The following is a 14672-nucleotide window of genomic DNA, read 5'->3' as shown; positions in this document are numbered from 1 at the left end:
TCGACCAGATGGCAACAGTTCAAAGAGGAAGTGTGCTGGATGTGAGGGGTCCAGAGTGATTTTGCCAGCCTTTTTGCTCATTCTGGATAAGTACAGTTCTTGAATAGGAGGTAGGGTTGTACCAATGATTCTCTTAGCAGTCCGGACTACCCTCTGTAGTCTTCTGAGGTCAGATTTAGACGCTGAGCTGAATCAGACAGTTACTGAAGTGCAGAGGATGGATTCAATGATGGTGGAGTAGAACTGTTTCAGCAGTTCTTGTGGTAGGTTGAATTTCCTCAGCTGGCGAAGAAAGTACAACCTCTGCTGGGCCTTTTTCACAATGGAGTCAATGTGAATGTCCCACTTCAGGTCCTGAGAGATGGTGGTTCCCAGGAACCTGAATGACTTCACTGCAGTCACAGTGCTTGTCATGATGGTGAGTGGGGGGAGAGCAGGGGGGTTTCTCCTGAAATCCACAATCATCTCCACTGTTTTGAGCGTGTTAAGCTCCAGGTTGTTGAGAGTGCACCATACAGCCAGCTCTTTAACCTCCTGTCTGTAAGCAGACTCCTCACCGTCCTGAATGAGGCTGATGAGTGTGGTGTCGTCTGCAAACTTCAGGAGCTTGACAGAGGGGTCCTTAGACGTGCAATCATTAGTGTACAGGGAGAAGAGCAATGGGGAGAGACCGCAGCCCTGGGGAGCTCCAGTGCTGATTGTACGGGTGCTGGATGTGTATTTTCCCAGCCTCAATAGCTGCTGTCTGTCTGTCAGGAAGCTGCTGATCCACTGACAGAGGGAGGTGGGCACGGAGAGCTGAGTTAGTTTGGGCAGGAGGAGGTTTGGGATGATCGTGTTAAAGGCCGAGCTGAAGTCCACAAACAGGATCCTCACATAAGTCCCCGGTCTGTCTAGGTGTTGCAGAACATAATGCAGTCCAGTGTTTACTGCATCATCCATGGACCTGTTTGCTCGGTAAGCAAACTGCAGGGGGTCCAGTAACGGTCCAGTGACGTCCTTCAGGTAAGCCAGAACCAGTTTTTCAAATGACTTCATGACGACAGACGTTAGAGCCACAGGTCTGTAGTCATTAAGTCCTGTTATCTTGTGTTTCTTTGGAACGGGGATGATGGTGGAGCGTTTGAAGCAGGAAGGCACTTCACACAACTCCAGAGATCTGTTGAAGAGCACTTACCACCCCTGCAACTCCCCTCCCTCCCCCACCATTCAACCTGCGCTTAAGGTCTGTGTAGAGAACGTGAACTGGGTCTTCAGGAAGCAGAAGTCTAGAAAAGCTTCAGGCCCAGATGGTGTTTCACCTGCCTGTTTAAAGTCTGTGCTGACCAACTGGCCCCCATCTTTACACAGATCTTCAACAGATCATTGTAGCTGTGTGAAGTTCCCTGCTGCTTCAAATGCTGCACCATCATTCCAGTCCCCCAAAAGCCCAAAATCACTGGACTTAATGACTACAGACCTGTTGCTCTTACATCTGTGGTCATAAGGTCACTTGAAAGACTGGTCCTGGCCTACCTGAAGGACATTACTGGACCCTTGCTGGGTCCTCTCCAGTTTGCCTACAGAGCAAACAGGTCTGTGGATGATGCAGTCAACATGGGATTGCATTACATCCTGCAACACTTCAACAGACCTGGGAATTACGCAAGGTTCCTATTTGTGGACTTCAGTTCTGCCTTTAACACCATCATGCCTAACCTTCTCTCAGACAAACACATACAGCTGTCCGTGCCCACCTCCATCTGTCAGTGGATCACCAGCTTCCTAACAGACAGGCAGCAGCTAGTGAGGCTGGGCAAACTCACATCCAGCACTATCACCATCAGCACTGGCACCCCCCAGGGAGGTGTTCTCAACCCACTGCTCTTTTCTCTCTACACGAATGACTGCACTTCAAAGGACCCCTCTGTCAAGCTCCTGAAGTTCGCAGACGACACCACAGTCATCGGCCTCATCAAGGATGGAGACAAGGAGGTTGAGCAGCTGGCTGTCTGGTGCAGTCTTAACAACCTGGAGCTAAACACTCTCAAAACTGTCGAGATGAAAGTGGACTTCAGGAGAAACCCCCCTGCACTCCCCCAACTCACCAGATCAGTTGAACAGCACTGTGACTGCAGTGGAGTCATTATCACTTACCCCCATGTCGTTTCAAACCTGTAAAAGCTTCGTTCGTCTTGGGAGCACAATTTAAGATATTTTGGATGAAAACCTGGAGGCTTGAGTCTGTCCCATAGACTGCCAAAAATAACAGTGTCAAGGTCCATAAAAGGTATGAAAGTCGTCGTCAGAATACTCCATCTGCCATCAGACGTGCAATCTGGGTTAAATGAAGCGACGGGAAGACTTTTTGTAAGTGAGGAAAACAAAAATAACAACTTTATTCAATAATTCCTTTGTCAACAGTCTCCTCTGTGTCTCTCCATATCACCGTATGCTGTATATGTGCTGTTTCTACGTATATTTAGCTTTGATTTTAAATAAACCAGCACATTCTTGTGGCGCGGATGATACAGAAGAACATACACAGCATATGGTGAAATGGAGAGACATTTTTCTATTTAAAGGAACATATCATTTACCACCTGTTTCAGTGCAGGGTAGTCTGTAATACAGAAAGTGAACCATTTTCAATATTCATCAGCCTGACAGTTTCAGAATTGAGTGTGAGGTGGGTATAAATGTTGTTGTTGTGTTCTGTATCACTTGAAGTTGTGTGGTTTCTTTGAGCAACCGATTTGCTATTGAGATGAGAAGCAAAAGTGCCTGCCATTCTACAAATGACTGCAAACACAAGACTTTTCGGAGAAAGCAAGTATTCAAATCAATCCTCAGGCTGTATCGCAGTCTATATCAGACTGAGGTCTTTCTTTGAAAAAAGATTTGATAATTACTACAGTGCCCAGAACGATTTCTAAAGCAGTACAAACACTTCCCTGAAAGGTTTCAATATTTCCACAATGTGGAATCGCCATGATCGTTTGTCTCCAATTCAGCGTTTCCAATTTCCAATTTTATTATGCAAAGAGCCTTTTAAGCTTCTGTGACAGTGTGTTAAATCTGATGTGGGTAAAGTACTTTTTGTTTCCTTCCCTATCTGAAGATGGAGGTCAATGATTGCGGCTGAGTTTCGCTCTCTTATTCTCATCCGCTCTCTCAGTCTGTTTCGTCATAGCGCAGTGACTGTATGGAAATACTGAGTAATGGGTTTGCACAAGATCTGTGAGTTCTTGCTTTGGAAGATATGTTTATATCCAGGACTTTACCGGGGTACGATGCTCATGGATTCTCCATCAGGTTTTTTTTTTTTTTTTTTAGTTAAAACTATTTTAAATAACTGATGTGGTTTGCATTAGCTGTGAAATGCATGTTATATCACAAGCATTTCCTGTCATTTTAATATGCAAAGAGTCATGGGTTTTCGTGGGTTTCCACTAGAGGAAGTGTTGTTTTTTTCTTGTGTCATTAGTATTTGTATATTTATTATTACATTGGAATTTCATACCTGTATAATATTTCCTTATGATTTGCATATGTTTTTGCTTGTGATATGATATCCACATTTGGACCACATTTGGAATTTTGGAGAAAAGAATTTGATATTTTCATTTTAAATTATTTGTGTCTTGTCCTGAAATTACACTAAAGTTTTAAACTAAAACAGTACAGCTTGTTGTTACAACACCAAGGTTATGGGTTCAATTCCCAGGGGAATCAAGAACTTGTGTAAATGTGTACCTTGAATGTAATGTAAGTCAATTTGGATAAAAGCATCTGCCAAATGCATAAAAGTGGATGTAAAAAATAAATAAATAAAATACTGGAGCTTTATTAAGCAAAATGCAAAAACATCAAAGCAACCACATAGCAACACTCTTGCAACCAAAATAATTACCATGTTGGTGAGTTCTGTAAAGGAATGCACTTTATAATATACATATATATATATATATATATATATATATATATATATATATATATATATATATATATATATATATATATATATATATATAAATGATCTAGATATTTGTATTATTATTAACATTTGTTTGCCATCATTTCATCACATCCAACACAACTCAATATTCGGCATATCAAATCATCAAAACATTCATACAATGTAAATATGTAAAATGTATGTAGAAAATTGCAAAAGTGTGTATGTACAGGTTTTTTATTGTCATTGAAGGTTTTACAAAGCACCTTTTAACATTGCACAAAAGGTTCTTTATAGTGAAAAAAGCTTTTCAATATTTAAAATGTTCTTCACACTACACTCCTAAATATAAAGGTTCCAAAATGGTGTTTTTGCAGTGATCTCATAGAAGTTCCCCAAAGAAACTTTCAGAAGAACAATGGTTACTTTCTTTTTACTTTCAAAAAAGCTTTTTTTTTTGACTATGGAGAACCTTTTGTGCCATGGAAAGGTTCCGTGGATATTAAAGGTTCTTCATGGAACTATCAAGAAAAAATGAAAAGAAAAAAAAAATGCTTATTTTAAGAACTGATCACTTAAAGGTTCTTTGGGGAACCTAAAATGATTCTTCTGAAGCAATGCTGCAAAAACTCCTGCCGTTTTTTGAGAGTGTAACATAATTGAGTCACTGTATCAACGGTGGGGGAGATACATGAGTTTAGACTCAGCGTCATCGTCATCGTATTCTGATAGTATCTCACTCTTGGTCACTAAAATAGAAGCTGAAATGTCTCCTCTACAGACGGCATATGGGCAAAATTATGACCATATGCATGCAGGAAGTCACAGATGGGCAGCCCCACTTCTGACAGCCCAGTATCAGCGGCACAGCCATATTTAGCATCTCTCCGCTGGACAAACAGCATGAGGAGAAGCTGATACGCTTTGTTCAGTGCTTTCACAATCATGAAAATGTCTTCCATCTCACGTGAATGTCAGTTCTACGTCTCCTAATTTAAGAGGCAAAGTGTCCAGCTGGCAAGGTTCTTGTAGAAGTAGTGGACAAGTGATAAAAAGCGATGACTCGCCGCAGTCCTCGTCTGACTGGAAGGACGAATCTTCCAATCCTGATACATTCACAGACTGTAAAGGAGATTTTATCAAGTAGTCTGGTCTGTCATTTTCATTATCGGTTGTGAAAGTACAGCTGGATTGCTCATGAGACAACGAATCACTGTCTGTTAGGAGAATCCTGGTTTTGCACCACATGCAAGTCTCAATTTCAGAACACAAGCACGTCACATGACCAGACCGATAGCCACTGCTAGGACTGGCCATGTTGGTGTCTTCATCACATGGGATGGTGGCCTCGCTTTCAGCATCAGCTGAAGGACTCTGACTACGATATCCATCCCCAACTACTAGTATCTCAGACAGGAGGTCACCATCCGTTCCCTTGAGATTGTCGGAAGCATCCTGGTCTCCGATTCCCAAGCCACTGTCCTCTTTTCTTTCACTTTCATTGCTGCTATTTACTTCACCATCTAGAAAAGGGAGCTCTTCCAGGCTTCTTCTTCCACTGCTGAGGCTGTCCTCTGTGCCTGTCAGACTGCCACAGCCACTGTCTTCCTGTCCCGTAAGTCCGTCTGGTCCTCGGTTCTTAATCGAATGCTGCTGGCCGACACTCACTCCACTGTCTGTACTCTCTCTTCTCTCTTTGTCCTCCTCCAAAAGTTCCTTGTTCTCATCAAATGCTTTACTCTTTCCCACCATTTTGTTGCTAGTCAGGAGCCATCCCTTGTCAGTGACTGTTTCCACTTGGATCAGTCCGACATTCATAGGGTTCCATCCATTCACAGCAGATTTCTGTTGAAAATAAAAATTAGATGATAAAAAAATAATTAAAAGCTTGAAGAGTATTTTATTTTATTTCATTTTATTTTATTTTACTATATTTTACTATATTTTTTTTTTTTGTTTTGAAATAAATTATTATTATTCAGCAGGGATGCATTCATTAAAGAATCCTGAATAAAATAAAATAAAATAAAATAAAATAAAATAATAAAATAAAATAAAATAAAATAAAATAAAATAAAATAAAATAAAATAAAATAAAATAAAATAAAATAAAATAAAATAAATGGATTGTTGTTTCCACAAAAATGGTTAGAAGCAAAACTGTTTATAATACTGATAATTACTAAGGATAAAATGTTTCTTGAGCATCAAATCAGAATAGTAAAATTATTTCTGAAGGATCACATGGCAAAGACTGCAGTGATAGCTGCTTAAAATTTGGCTTTGTCATCACAGAAGTAAATTATATAAAAACATATATATTCAAATAGGTATTTTAAATTGTACAAATATTTCACAATATTACTCTTTTTACTCTATTTTTGATCAAGTAAATGCCTTGGTAAGCATAAGATATATATATATATATATATATATATATATATATATATATATATATATATATATATATATTTTTTTTTTTTTTTTTTTTTTTTAATATATATATATATGTATACACATATAATTGTATATAATGTATTCATTTATTATCAACCAGAAAGTGTTAAAATAGTTTCATTTTGAGTGGAATTGTGTTATCATTTCAACCAAACAGTGCTATAATATATACACAAGTAATAAAAATTCCCCAGCATTTCCCTTTTCTGCTGCTGTTCCTCGAAAGGAGAAGCGACACTAATGACATGGGTTAGTACTGAGCATTTCTTCTCATACTTTATTCCTTTTTTAAGACTCTGAAACTGGCTTGTTCTAGCCCTTTTGGTTTTGATGAAACTGCATTTATTTTAAAATCAAAAGTTGACTCACCAGAACAGCTGGCATTTTACCAGGACGCCTCAGGAAGAAACAGACTGCGAACATGAAGAAAGACATGACTCCAACTACACCAATAACGGCCATGGAGATCACCAGGGACGCATCTGACAAACAAGAGAAAGTGATTTAAATTTTACCAAGAAATAATTTTAGAAACATACATAGAAAATAATAATCCCAAACACAAAACGAAGGGTCTTAAATTACCCTAAAGGGGTTTATTTTGTGCTACATACTACTTATTAAATAAATACTGATTCATCTTCTAAAGGGATAGTTCACCCAAAAATGAAAATTCTGTCATTAATTACTCACCTTCATGTTGTTCCAAACCTTTAAGACTTTTGTTCATCTTCAGAACACAAATTAAGAAATTTTTGATAAATTCCGAGAGCTCCCTTCCATAGACAGCAAGGATCCTACCATGATCAAGGTCCAGAAATGTAGCAAGGACATTGTTAAAATAATCCATGTGACACCAGTGGTTCAATCGTAATTTTACAAAGCTATGAAAATATGTCTTGTGTGCAAAGAAAACAAAAATAACGACTTTATTTAACAGTTTGTCACCTCCATGTCCATTTTAGAGAGTATCCACTGAATATAAACAACGTATGCTGTTCTGTGTCAGCAGCACCACGTGGATACGTTGTTTTCATTCAGATCTTAGCGTAAACAATGTAAACAACATATCCAAGTGGTGGTGCAGACACAGAAAAGCATACGTTGTTTACGTTCAGTGGATAATCTCCAAAATGGTGCCAGGGTGACACGGAGGAGACAAATTGTTGAATACAGTTGTAATTTTTGTTATCATTGCGCACAAAAAGTATTCTCGTAGCTTTGTATAATTATGGTTGAACCACTGATGTCACATGGATTATTTTAACGATGTCCTTGCTGGATATTGATCGTGGTAGGAACCTTGCTGTCTATGTGAGGGTCAGAGACCTCTCGGAATTCATAAAAAATATCTTAATTTGTGTTCCGAATATGAACAAAGGTCTTAATGGGTTTGGAATGACATGAGGTTGAGTTAATAATGACATAATTTTCATTTTGGGTGAACTATCCCTTTAATGTTTTGTTGGCAATATATAAAAACAGCATCAGAACCTTCTTCTATTTGAGAGACTTCTGTAAAAAATAGATGATTATTATTTATTTAAATAGTGTTCATGTGCTCTACAGTACCTGCTGATGGATATATGCAGCGTGGTAATGAGGTGTTGCTCACACCACTAGATACCATCTCCACTTTCACTTGGACACAATACTCCTGCCATAACGCTAATGATGTGAACTCCACATCTCCATCTTCATCATCATCAGTTACTGTTAAAGCCTACATCCAAAAAAAAGAAAAAAAACACTAGTTTAGAGATGTATCGAACGCCCCCAGCGAGACAACGTTCTGAAGCATTTGTGAAATTAGTCCAATAGAAAAGCGAGACGTCATGAGTGGGGTCACGTGAGCAACCACGGAGGCATAAAGGCATATCTGACAAGCACACGTTAGCTTCTGCTCTTCAGCCAGCACATCTGTGTATTTAAGTGTGTGTGTTGCATAAGCACTTCAGTCAGTCAGTATTTCTCTGTTAGAAAGCAGACAATGCCTTAGTGTAAAAGTCCTCGAGGGGGGCAACCGCCCGGCAATGGTAAGGCACACGAAAGCTCGTCCCCTCAGATGAGCATGCTAGAGCAGTCAGGTCGTCAGTCCCTGCCAGTTATTCACTTCAGGGCACCAAAGTGGCTCTTCTGGGGAAACCCGAGGCCAGTGTCAAGAGACTGGTTCCCTTAGTAGACTTTCTGACAGCGTGGAAATTTCTGCCAAATGTCTCACAATGGGTCCTGCACACTGTAGAGAGAGGTTACAGAATTCAGTTTTGGTTCTCGTCCACTTTGCTTCAACAGGGTTATTCCTACGTTAGTGGGCCCCATGCAGGCTCTAGTATTGGAACAAGAAGTAGAAAATCTCTTGTGCCCGTGGGGGAACCCGCTTTGCACGATCAAGTTAACGCAGCGGTGCTTACGTGCCTTAGACATGTGGAAGAAACCTTGGTTCCTTTCTCAAGGCCCGGTGTTGGGGGCTCCTTGTCGTGGTGTAACGATAACGACGGATGCCTCATCACGGGTTGGCCTCCCTCCGAGGTCTGTGGGAAGGCCATCATCTCATGTGGCACATCAACTGCCTGGAGATGCTGGCCATGTTTCAAGCTCTAAAACACTTCCTTCCAGACCTAAGGGGACATCATGTGCTTGTCCACACAGAAAACACATTGGTGGTCTCCTACATAAATTGGCCGGGGTGTCTGTGTTCATGCCCCCTTTACAGGCTGATGCACCAGGTTCTCCTGTGGGCTCAGGTAAAGCTCCTCTAACTCAAAGCAGTTTACATCCCTGGGCATCTCAATCAGGGAGCAGACATCCTTTCAAGACAGGGGCTGAGGCCCGGAGAATGGAGGCTCCACCCCGAGGTGATGGAGCTCCTTTGGAAGGAGTTCGGCCAGACAGAAGTGGATCTATTTGCGTCACAGGAAACGACACACTGTCCACTCTGGTTTTGCCTCATCCATCCAGTTCCGTTTGGGTTGTATACCATGGCCGAGTATTTGTCTGTACGCATTTCCCCCGATCACTCTGCTCCCAGAAGTTCTGGAGAAAATACGCTGAGACGGAGTCCGTCTGCTGCTAGTAGCCCCGTTCTGGCCAGCCTGAGTATGGTTCTTGGACCTGGTGTCTCTTCTCGACTGCTCTCTGCTTGAGATTCTGATCAGTGGGGACCTCCTCTCTCAGGCAGGGGGCACCATCTTTCACCCCTGCCTGGAGTTATGGAAGTTGTGGGTGTGGCCCCTGAGGGGGCACAGTTCATACCATCAGGTCCCTCAACTAAGGTTGTTGAGACCATACTACAGCCCAGAGTTCCTGCCACGAGGAAACTGTATGCCTTGAAGTGGAAACTTTTCACTTCTTGGTGCGGACAGCAATTGCAAGACCCAGTCAACTGCCCAGTAGGTTCAGTTCTGGAGTTTCTGCATGAGCGATTCTCAGCAGGGTTATCTCCGTCAACTCTGAAGGTTTATATGGCAGCCATTGCTGCTTACCACACCCTTCAGGGTGGTCAGTCATTGGGGAAACACTCGTTAGTTACATGTTTCCTCTGTCTGCACACAGAAGGTTGAGGCCAGTACAGGGCACCAAGGTGCCCTCATGGGACCTGGCAGTGGTTCTGGAGGCTCTGTGCAAAGCTCCCTTCGAACCCATTGAGGATATATCTGACAAGCTCCTCACTCTTAAGTCAATATTCTTACTCGCTATAACCTCACTGAAGAGGATAGGGAATGTTCAGGCAATCTCTGTATCGTGCCTGGAGTTCATCCGGGCATGACTAGGGAATTTATTTGCCCGAGACATGGGTATGTCACTAAAGTGCCCAGTTCCTCGCCGGGTCCCATTGTACTGCAAGCCTTTTGTCCTCCTCCCTTTTAGGAAGCAGGCCAGGAAAGACTCAATCAACTCTGTCCAGCACGTTCACAGAGCTGCCCAGTGACCTAAGGCAGATCAGTTATTCATTTGCTTTGGTCCACCTAAGAAAGGGGTTCCAGCAACCAAGCAAAGCCTGAGTCGGTGGTTGAGACCATCACACAACCAGTCCTCTGGCCTCCATTCACCTATAGGGGTCAGAGCGCACTGGACTAGGGGTATGGATATATCAGTGGGCGTGGCCCTTCAAGATGTTTGTGCTGTGGCAGGTTGGTCCTCTTCACACATTCATCCATTTCTACAGCATGGACCTGACATCTACCCCAGGGTCCCAAGTTTTCTTGTTTTGATGTGCTCACCAGATACACACCAGACAGGTATGGCGCAGTGGGTATTCTTGTTTCCATACCGTTCAACGCAGCTTGTGTTCCTGAAGGGGAATGTCTCAAAGTTACGTATGTAACCATGGTTTCCTGAAGGGAACAAAATGCTGTGTATCCCTGCCATGCTCCCTGCGTCCCTGCAGGCGCTCGCTTCTGCAGAAGCTAACATGTGCACTTACCGGTTGCTCCTTTATGCTTCCTGGTTGCTCATATCACCCCACTCGTATCGTCTCGCTTCTCTACTGGACTGATTTCACATATGCTTCAGAACGTGGTCTCGCCGAGGGCATTCCAAAAGCATTTGAAGCAGCGTCTCGTTCCCTTCGGAGAACCATGGTTGCATACGTAACCCCGAGACGTTCATTTATTGCAAATACACTTTGTCAAAAACTATTTTGGAATAGTCAACTAAAAACCAACCTGACTCTCCTGTCCTTTTGGGTACAGAAAGACAGAGTAAATTGGTCCATAATCAAATAGCTTATTGAGAAATGGCTTTCTGTAAATCTTAACCTTCACCGCATTAGGGGAGGAAGAGAGGTCAAACTCTGGAGCCAACAATTTGCCTAAAACATGGAAGGAAGATCATCATTACCAATTGTACAACCTGTAGACAGTAAAACAGGATGTTGTTTATACTTAAAAGAAAGTAATATTATCTGTATTTATTACACTTTTTTGATAAATATTAGTCCTGTGAATACTTACTTAAAGTAAACGAACTTACTGTCATATAAACGAATTCGTCTTGCTGCTGACCAGGAAAAGTTGTAATTTCCTTTAAACAGTCCAATCTTTATTTTCGTTGTTGATTTGGATATAAAGTTCCCAAGTTCACATCTAGTTTCTGTAGTCATGTTACACTCTGGCACAATGTCCCATTTAGCATTAGCTTGCATATATCTATCAAATAAAAGACAAGTAGATTAGCTTTTTTATTGTATTGTAAATTTCATTCAAGAAAAAAGGAGGGCAAAAACTTAATATTTTCGGCAACTGAGAACATATACATAGTTTTATACTTTTTAGTGGATAGTAAGGCAAGATTTCTGCTTACAGTGCTGTCTTTACTTGATAAAGGGCATATACGGGGGCTCCTTTAGGGGGATCCCAGAGCACAGTTACATTTCCCTCCCATATGTCTAACGTCACATTTAATTCCAGTGGCTCACCTGTGAAAAAAGAGGAAAATGATCAGAATTATCAACAGACTTTCCCATACTTTGAACCAATTCTCTTCCCTTCCCAGTAGAGAAGTGGTTTATTTGCACTTGTTCCAGTCAAAGCTGAAGTCTCACACTTGAGGTTACTGTATTTACTGTGAATAAATCCTGATCAGCTGTACTTTTCAGGTGTAGGTGACATGAAAACACCTTCTTTTTAGTCATTTTACTAATATGGATCTCTACATAATCAAGCAAACTGCCAACCAAATCTTCCCAAAAAGAATTTACACAATGCTATACAATACAATATATTGGCGAAAAATAGTTGAGTAAAACATCTAATTACACAAATTGTTGTTTTCTCTAACTGCATTTTCTATGGTGGTTTTAACAAGGAATAAAGGTCTGTTTTAACATCTGAGGAACCTGATGGATATTCACTGGAGTCGGACATTGATATCCTTGTCAAATAAAGAGATAAATTAATAAATTAACACATATTGTCATTGCTATACAGTATATTAATTTTGAAAGGTTTTGAGGTCACTGGTGGTGGGGGGGCTCCAAATTTGGTGAGGAATTTACATCACTCACGTCATCACCGTGACAGAAACTGGGGACTTCAAGTCAAGCGCCCACTTGCACTTTGTATTTACTATGATTTTATTTATTTTTTTCAGTAGTGTGTATACTATCTTTTTATAAATATGTAATGTAAGTGTACAAATATTATTTTATATAAATAATTTATATTTTTATCCAGTAAAAAACATTGTTATCGTCTAGAGAGAGAGAGAGAGAGAGAGACAGTGAAAGGGAGAGAGAGAGTCGCCTAGCAAAATTAAGAATAAGCTTTAAAAAAATAATAATAATAAAAATAAATAAATCTTACCTCCTATATAAACTGGGGCGTTTATTACAACCAAAAAAGAAATCCATGAAGTCCAATCCATATTTATGTCAGTAGAGTGTCATATCCAATATTAAATCCAGATTCCAGTCCAGTTCCTTACAAACACACATAAATCTCAATGTCAGTATGCACTGTTCCTGATAACTAAATAACTGTTCTAACAGAGCCAGCTCGATGTTCAGTTACTGCTCAGTTTCGTCCGCACATCTCTCTCTCTCTCTCTCTCTCATGTGAATGTGAGGTTGAGTGGTTGACTGGCTCTCTATGTATTTGCACTGTGAACTTCCCCTCTCTCTGTTTTGCTTTAGTCAGTCTTCCGTGATGGCAGATACAGTATTTCCCCCACTCTGAGAAAGCTATGTTTCTCTCTCTCTCTCTCTCTCTCTCTCTCTCTCGTGGTTATAAACATGCAATCAAGTGCAAACTGTAGACGTGTACATTAACATGTGAAAATTAAAAATAATAAAAAAATTATGTGTGAATCTATAAATACTATTCCCAATGTAAAGGGAAGTACCAATGTACACATTAATTAGGGAGAGTACCAGAGTTATCACATTTGTTCTTGGTATTTACAAAGGATTTTTTTGTTAGTAATAGCTCATTAAGTTCTTACTGTTTGTGATTTACACTTTTTTTCTAATCTATAAAAACTGGTGTTTCTCAGTACTGAACTACAGGTATGTTTGCATATCAGCGTGTGACCACATGCACGTGTGTGCATGCATATCTGCGCCTGAAGTGTTAGTGGTAATACATGCACAGTGATTGCACATCATTTTTTATGCAGTTTTGCTCATCCGACTGACTTTCTTCTACAGATCTATTGTTTGCAGAATTATTTTTCTGAGTACAGAAACCAACTTTGACATTTGGCGGGGTGTGGTTGGAATTTGTAACCAAGTTCTGAGAAGAGGACTGAGCTGTTGTGTATATTATGATTTTCTGTGCATTTTCAAGTTTTGTTTCATTAACATCAATTATTTATACTTTTTTATATTTATGTTATTAAAGTATAAAATAAATATAAATATATTAAAAAGTAAATTAACACACACACACACACATACATTATCCTTAGTTTATTAATTTATTAATATAAATTATATTTTTAATGTTTTTATGTATTTTGTATTAATATATACTTTGATTTAAAAACAGAATAAATGTTTTAAGTCAAAGTATATTGTAATACAACATGTATGTATATATTTATATATATATATATATATATATATATATATATATATATATATATATATATATATATTTATATCTTAAAAAGAAAAAATATTGCTACTTTCGTATTCATTTATGCTTTTATATAATTGCTTTGAATTTAAGTATAAAATAATAAAAACACTAAAAAGTACATAGAAATGTATTTGAATCAATGTTTTAATCCTGAGCAGAATGTAATACAATATATATATTAAAAAAAAAAAAAAAAAAAAAAATATATATATATATATATATATATATATATATATATATATATATATATATATATATATATATTGTTGTATTAACCTCCATTCATTTATTCTATTATACATTATGTCTAAATCATTATTTTTCAGCAGAGAAGGACCTTTTGCATAAGAAAGCTGCAAATTCGACTCACACGGTCTGCATGTTTCACTTTCCCATTAGATAAAGAACTGAAAACCCGTGTGGTAATCCATCCAGCTCATACCCACACCCTCACACAGCCCTGTTTCTAAATGATTTGGTCAACTAATTATGATCGTACTATAGCCAGTGTGCATTTTATTAAGCAGAATCATCTCACCAAGCAAAACCATAAATAACCATAGCCGGCTCATGCATGCTCAGCTACCATTTTTCAAAAAAAAAAAAATAATAATAATTTGAATGATTTGAAAATAAATTGTGTTTGGTTGGATTATGTTTTTGTTTTAGTTTTTTTTGTTGTTGTTGTTTATGTATGTATC

At 39.3% G+C, this 14672-nt stretch overlaps 1 protein-coding gene across 1 annotated transcript; it reads right to left on the bottom strand.

The window, feature by feature from the left end:
* Nucleotides 1-4158: 4158 nt before the first annotated feature.
* On the bottom strand, nucleotides 4159-13020 carry LOC109067033. The gene is made up of 7 exons (XM_042739196.1): nucleotides 12697-13020; nucleotides 11696-11810; nucleotides 11366-11541; nucleotides 11059-11204; nucleotides 7967-8117; nucleotides 6764-6876; nucleotides 4159-5782 (listed from the first exon to the last, which is right to left on the bottom strand). The coding sequence occupies exons 1-7, from the start codon at nucleotides 12755-12757 to the stop codon at nucleotides 4901-4903; spliced, it is 1644 nt and encodes a 547-aa protein (XP_042595130.1). The 5' UTR covers nucleotides 12758-13020; the 3' UTR covers nucleotides 4159-4900.
* Between the last annotated feature and the right edge of the window lie 1652 nt (nucleotides 13021-14672).

The sequence above is a fragment of the Cyprinus carpio genome, chromosome B15 (assembly GCF_018340385.1).
Source record: "Cyprinus carpio isolate SPL01 chromosome B15, ASM1834038v1, whole genome shotgun sequence".
In the NCBI taxonomy this organism is placed as follows: domain Eukaryota; kingdom Metazoa; phylum Chordata; class Actinopteri; order Cypriniformes; family Cyprinidae; genus Cyprinus; species Cyprinus carpio.
The sequence above is the reverse complement of the archived record's forward strand: the minus strand, read 5'-3'. Positions and strand labels throughout refer to the sequence as shown.

Bases quoted from the DNA above. Each gene is read 5' to 3' on its own strand.
- LOC109067033 (XM_042739196.1), bottom strand. From the start codon at position 12,757: ATGGATTGGACTTCATGGATTTCTTTTTTGGTTGTAATAAACGCCCCA. The intron at 11,542-11,695 runs GTAAGCAGAAAT...TTTATTTGATAG, and splicing joins TATCAAGTAAAGACAGCACT to ATATATGCAAGCTAATGCTA. The intron at 5,783-6,763 runs GTGAGTCAACTT...TATTTTCAACAG, and splicing joins GTAAAATGCCAGCTGTTCTG to AAATCTGCTGTGAATGGATG.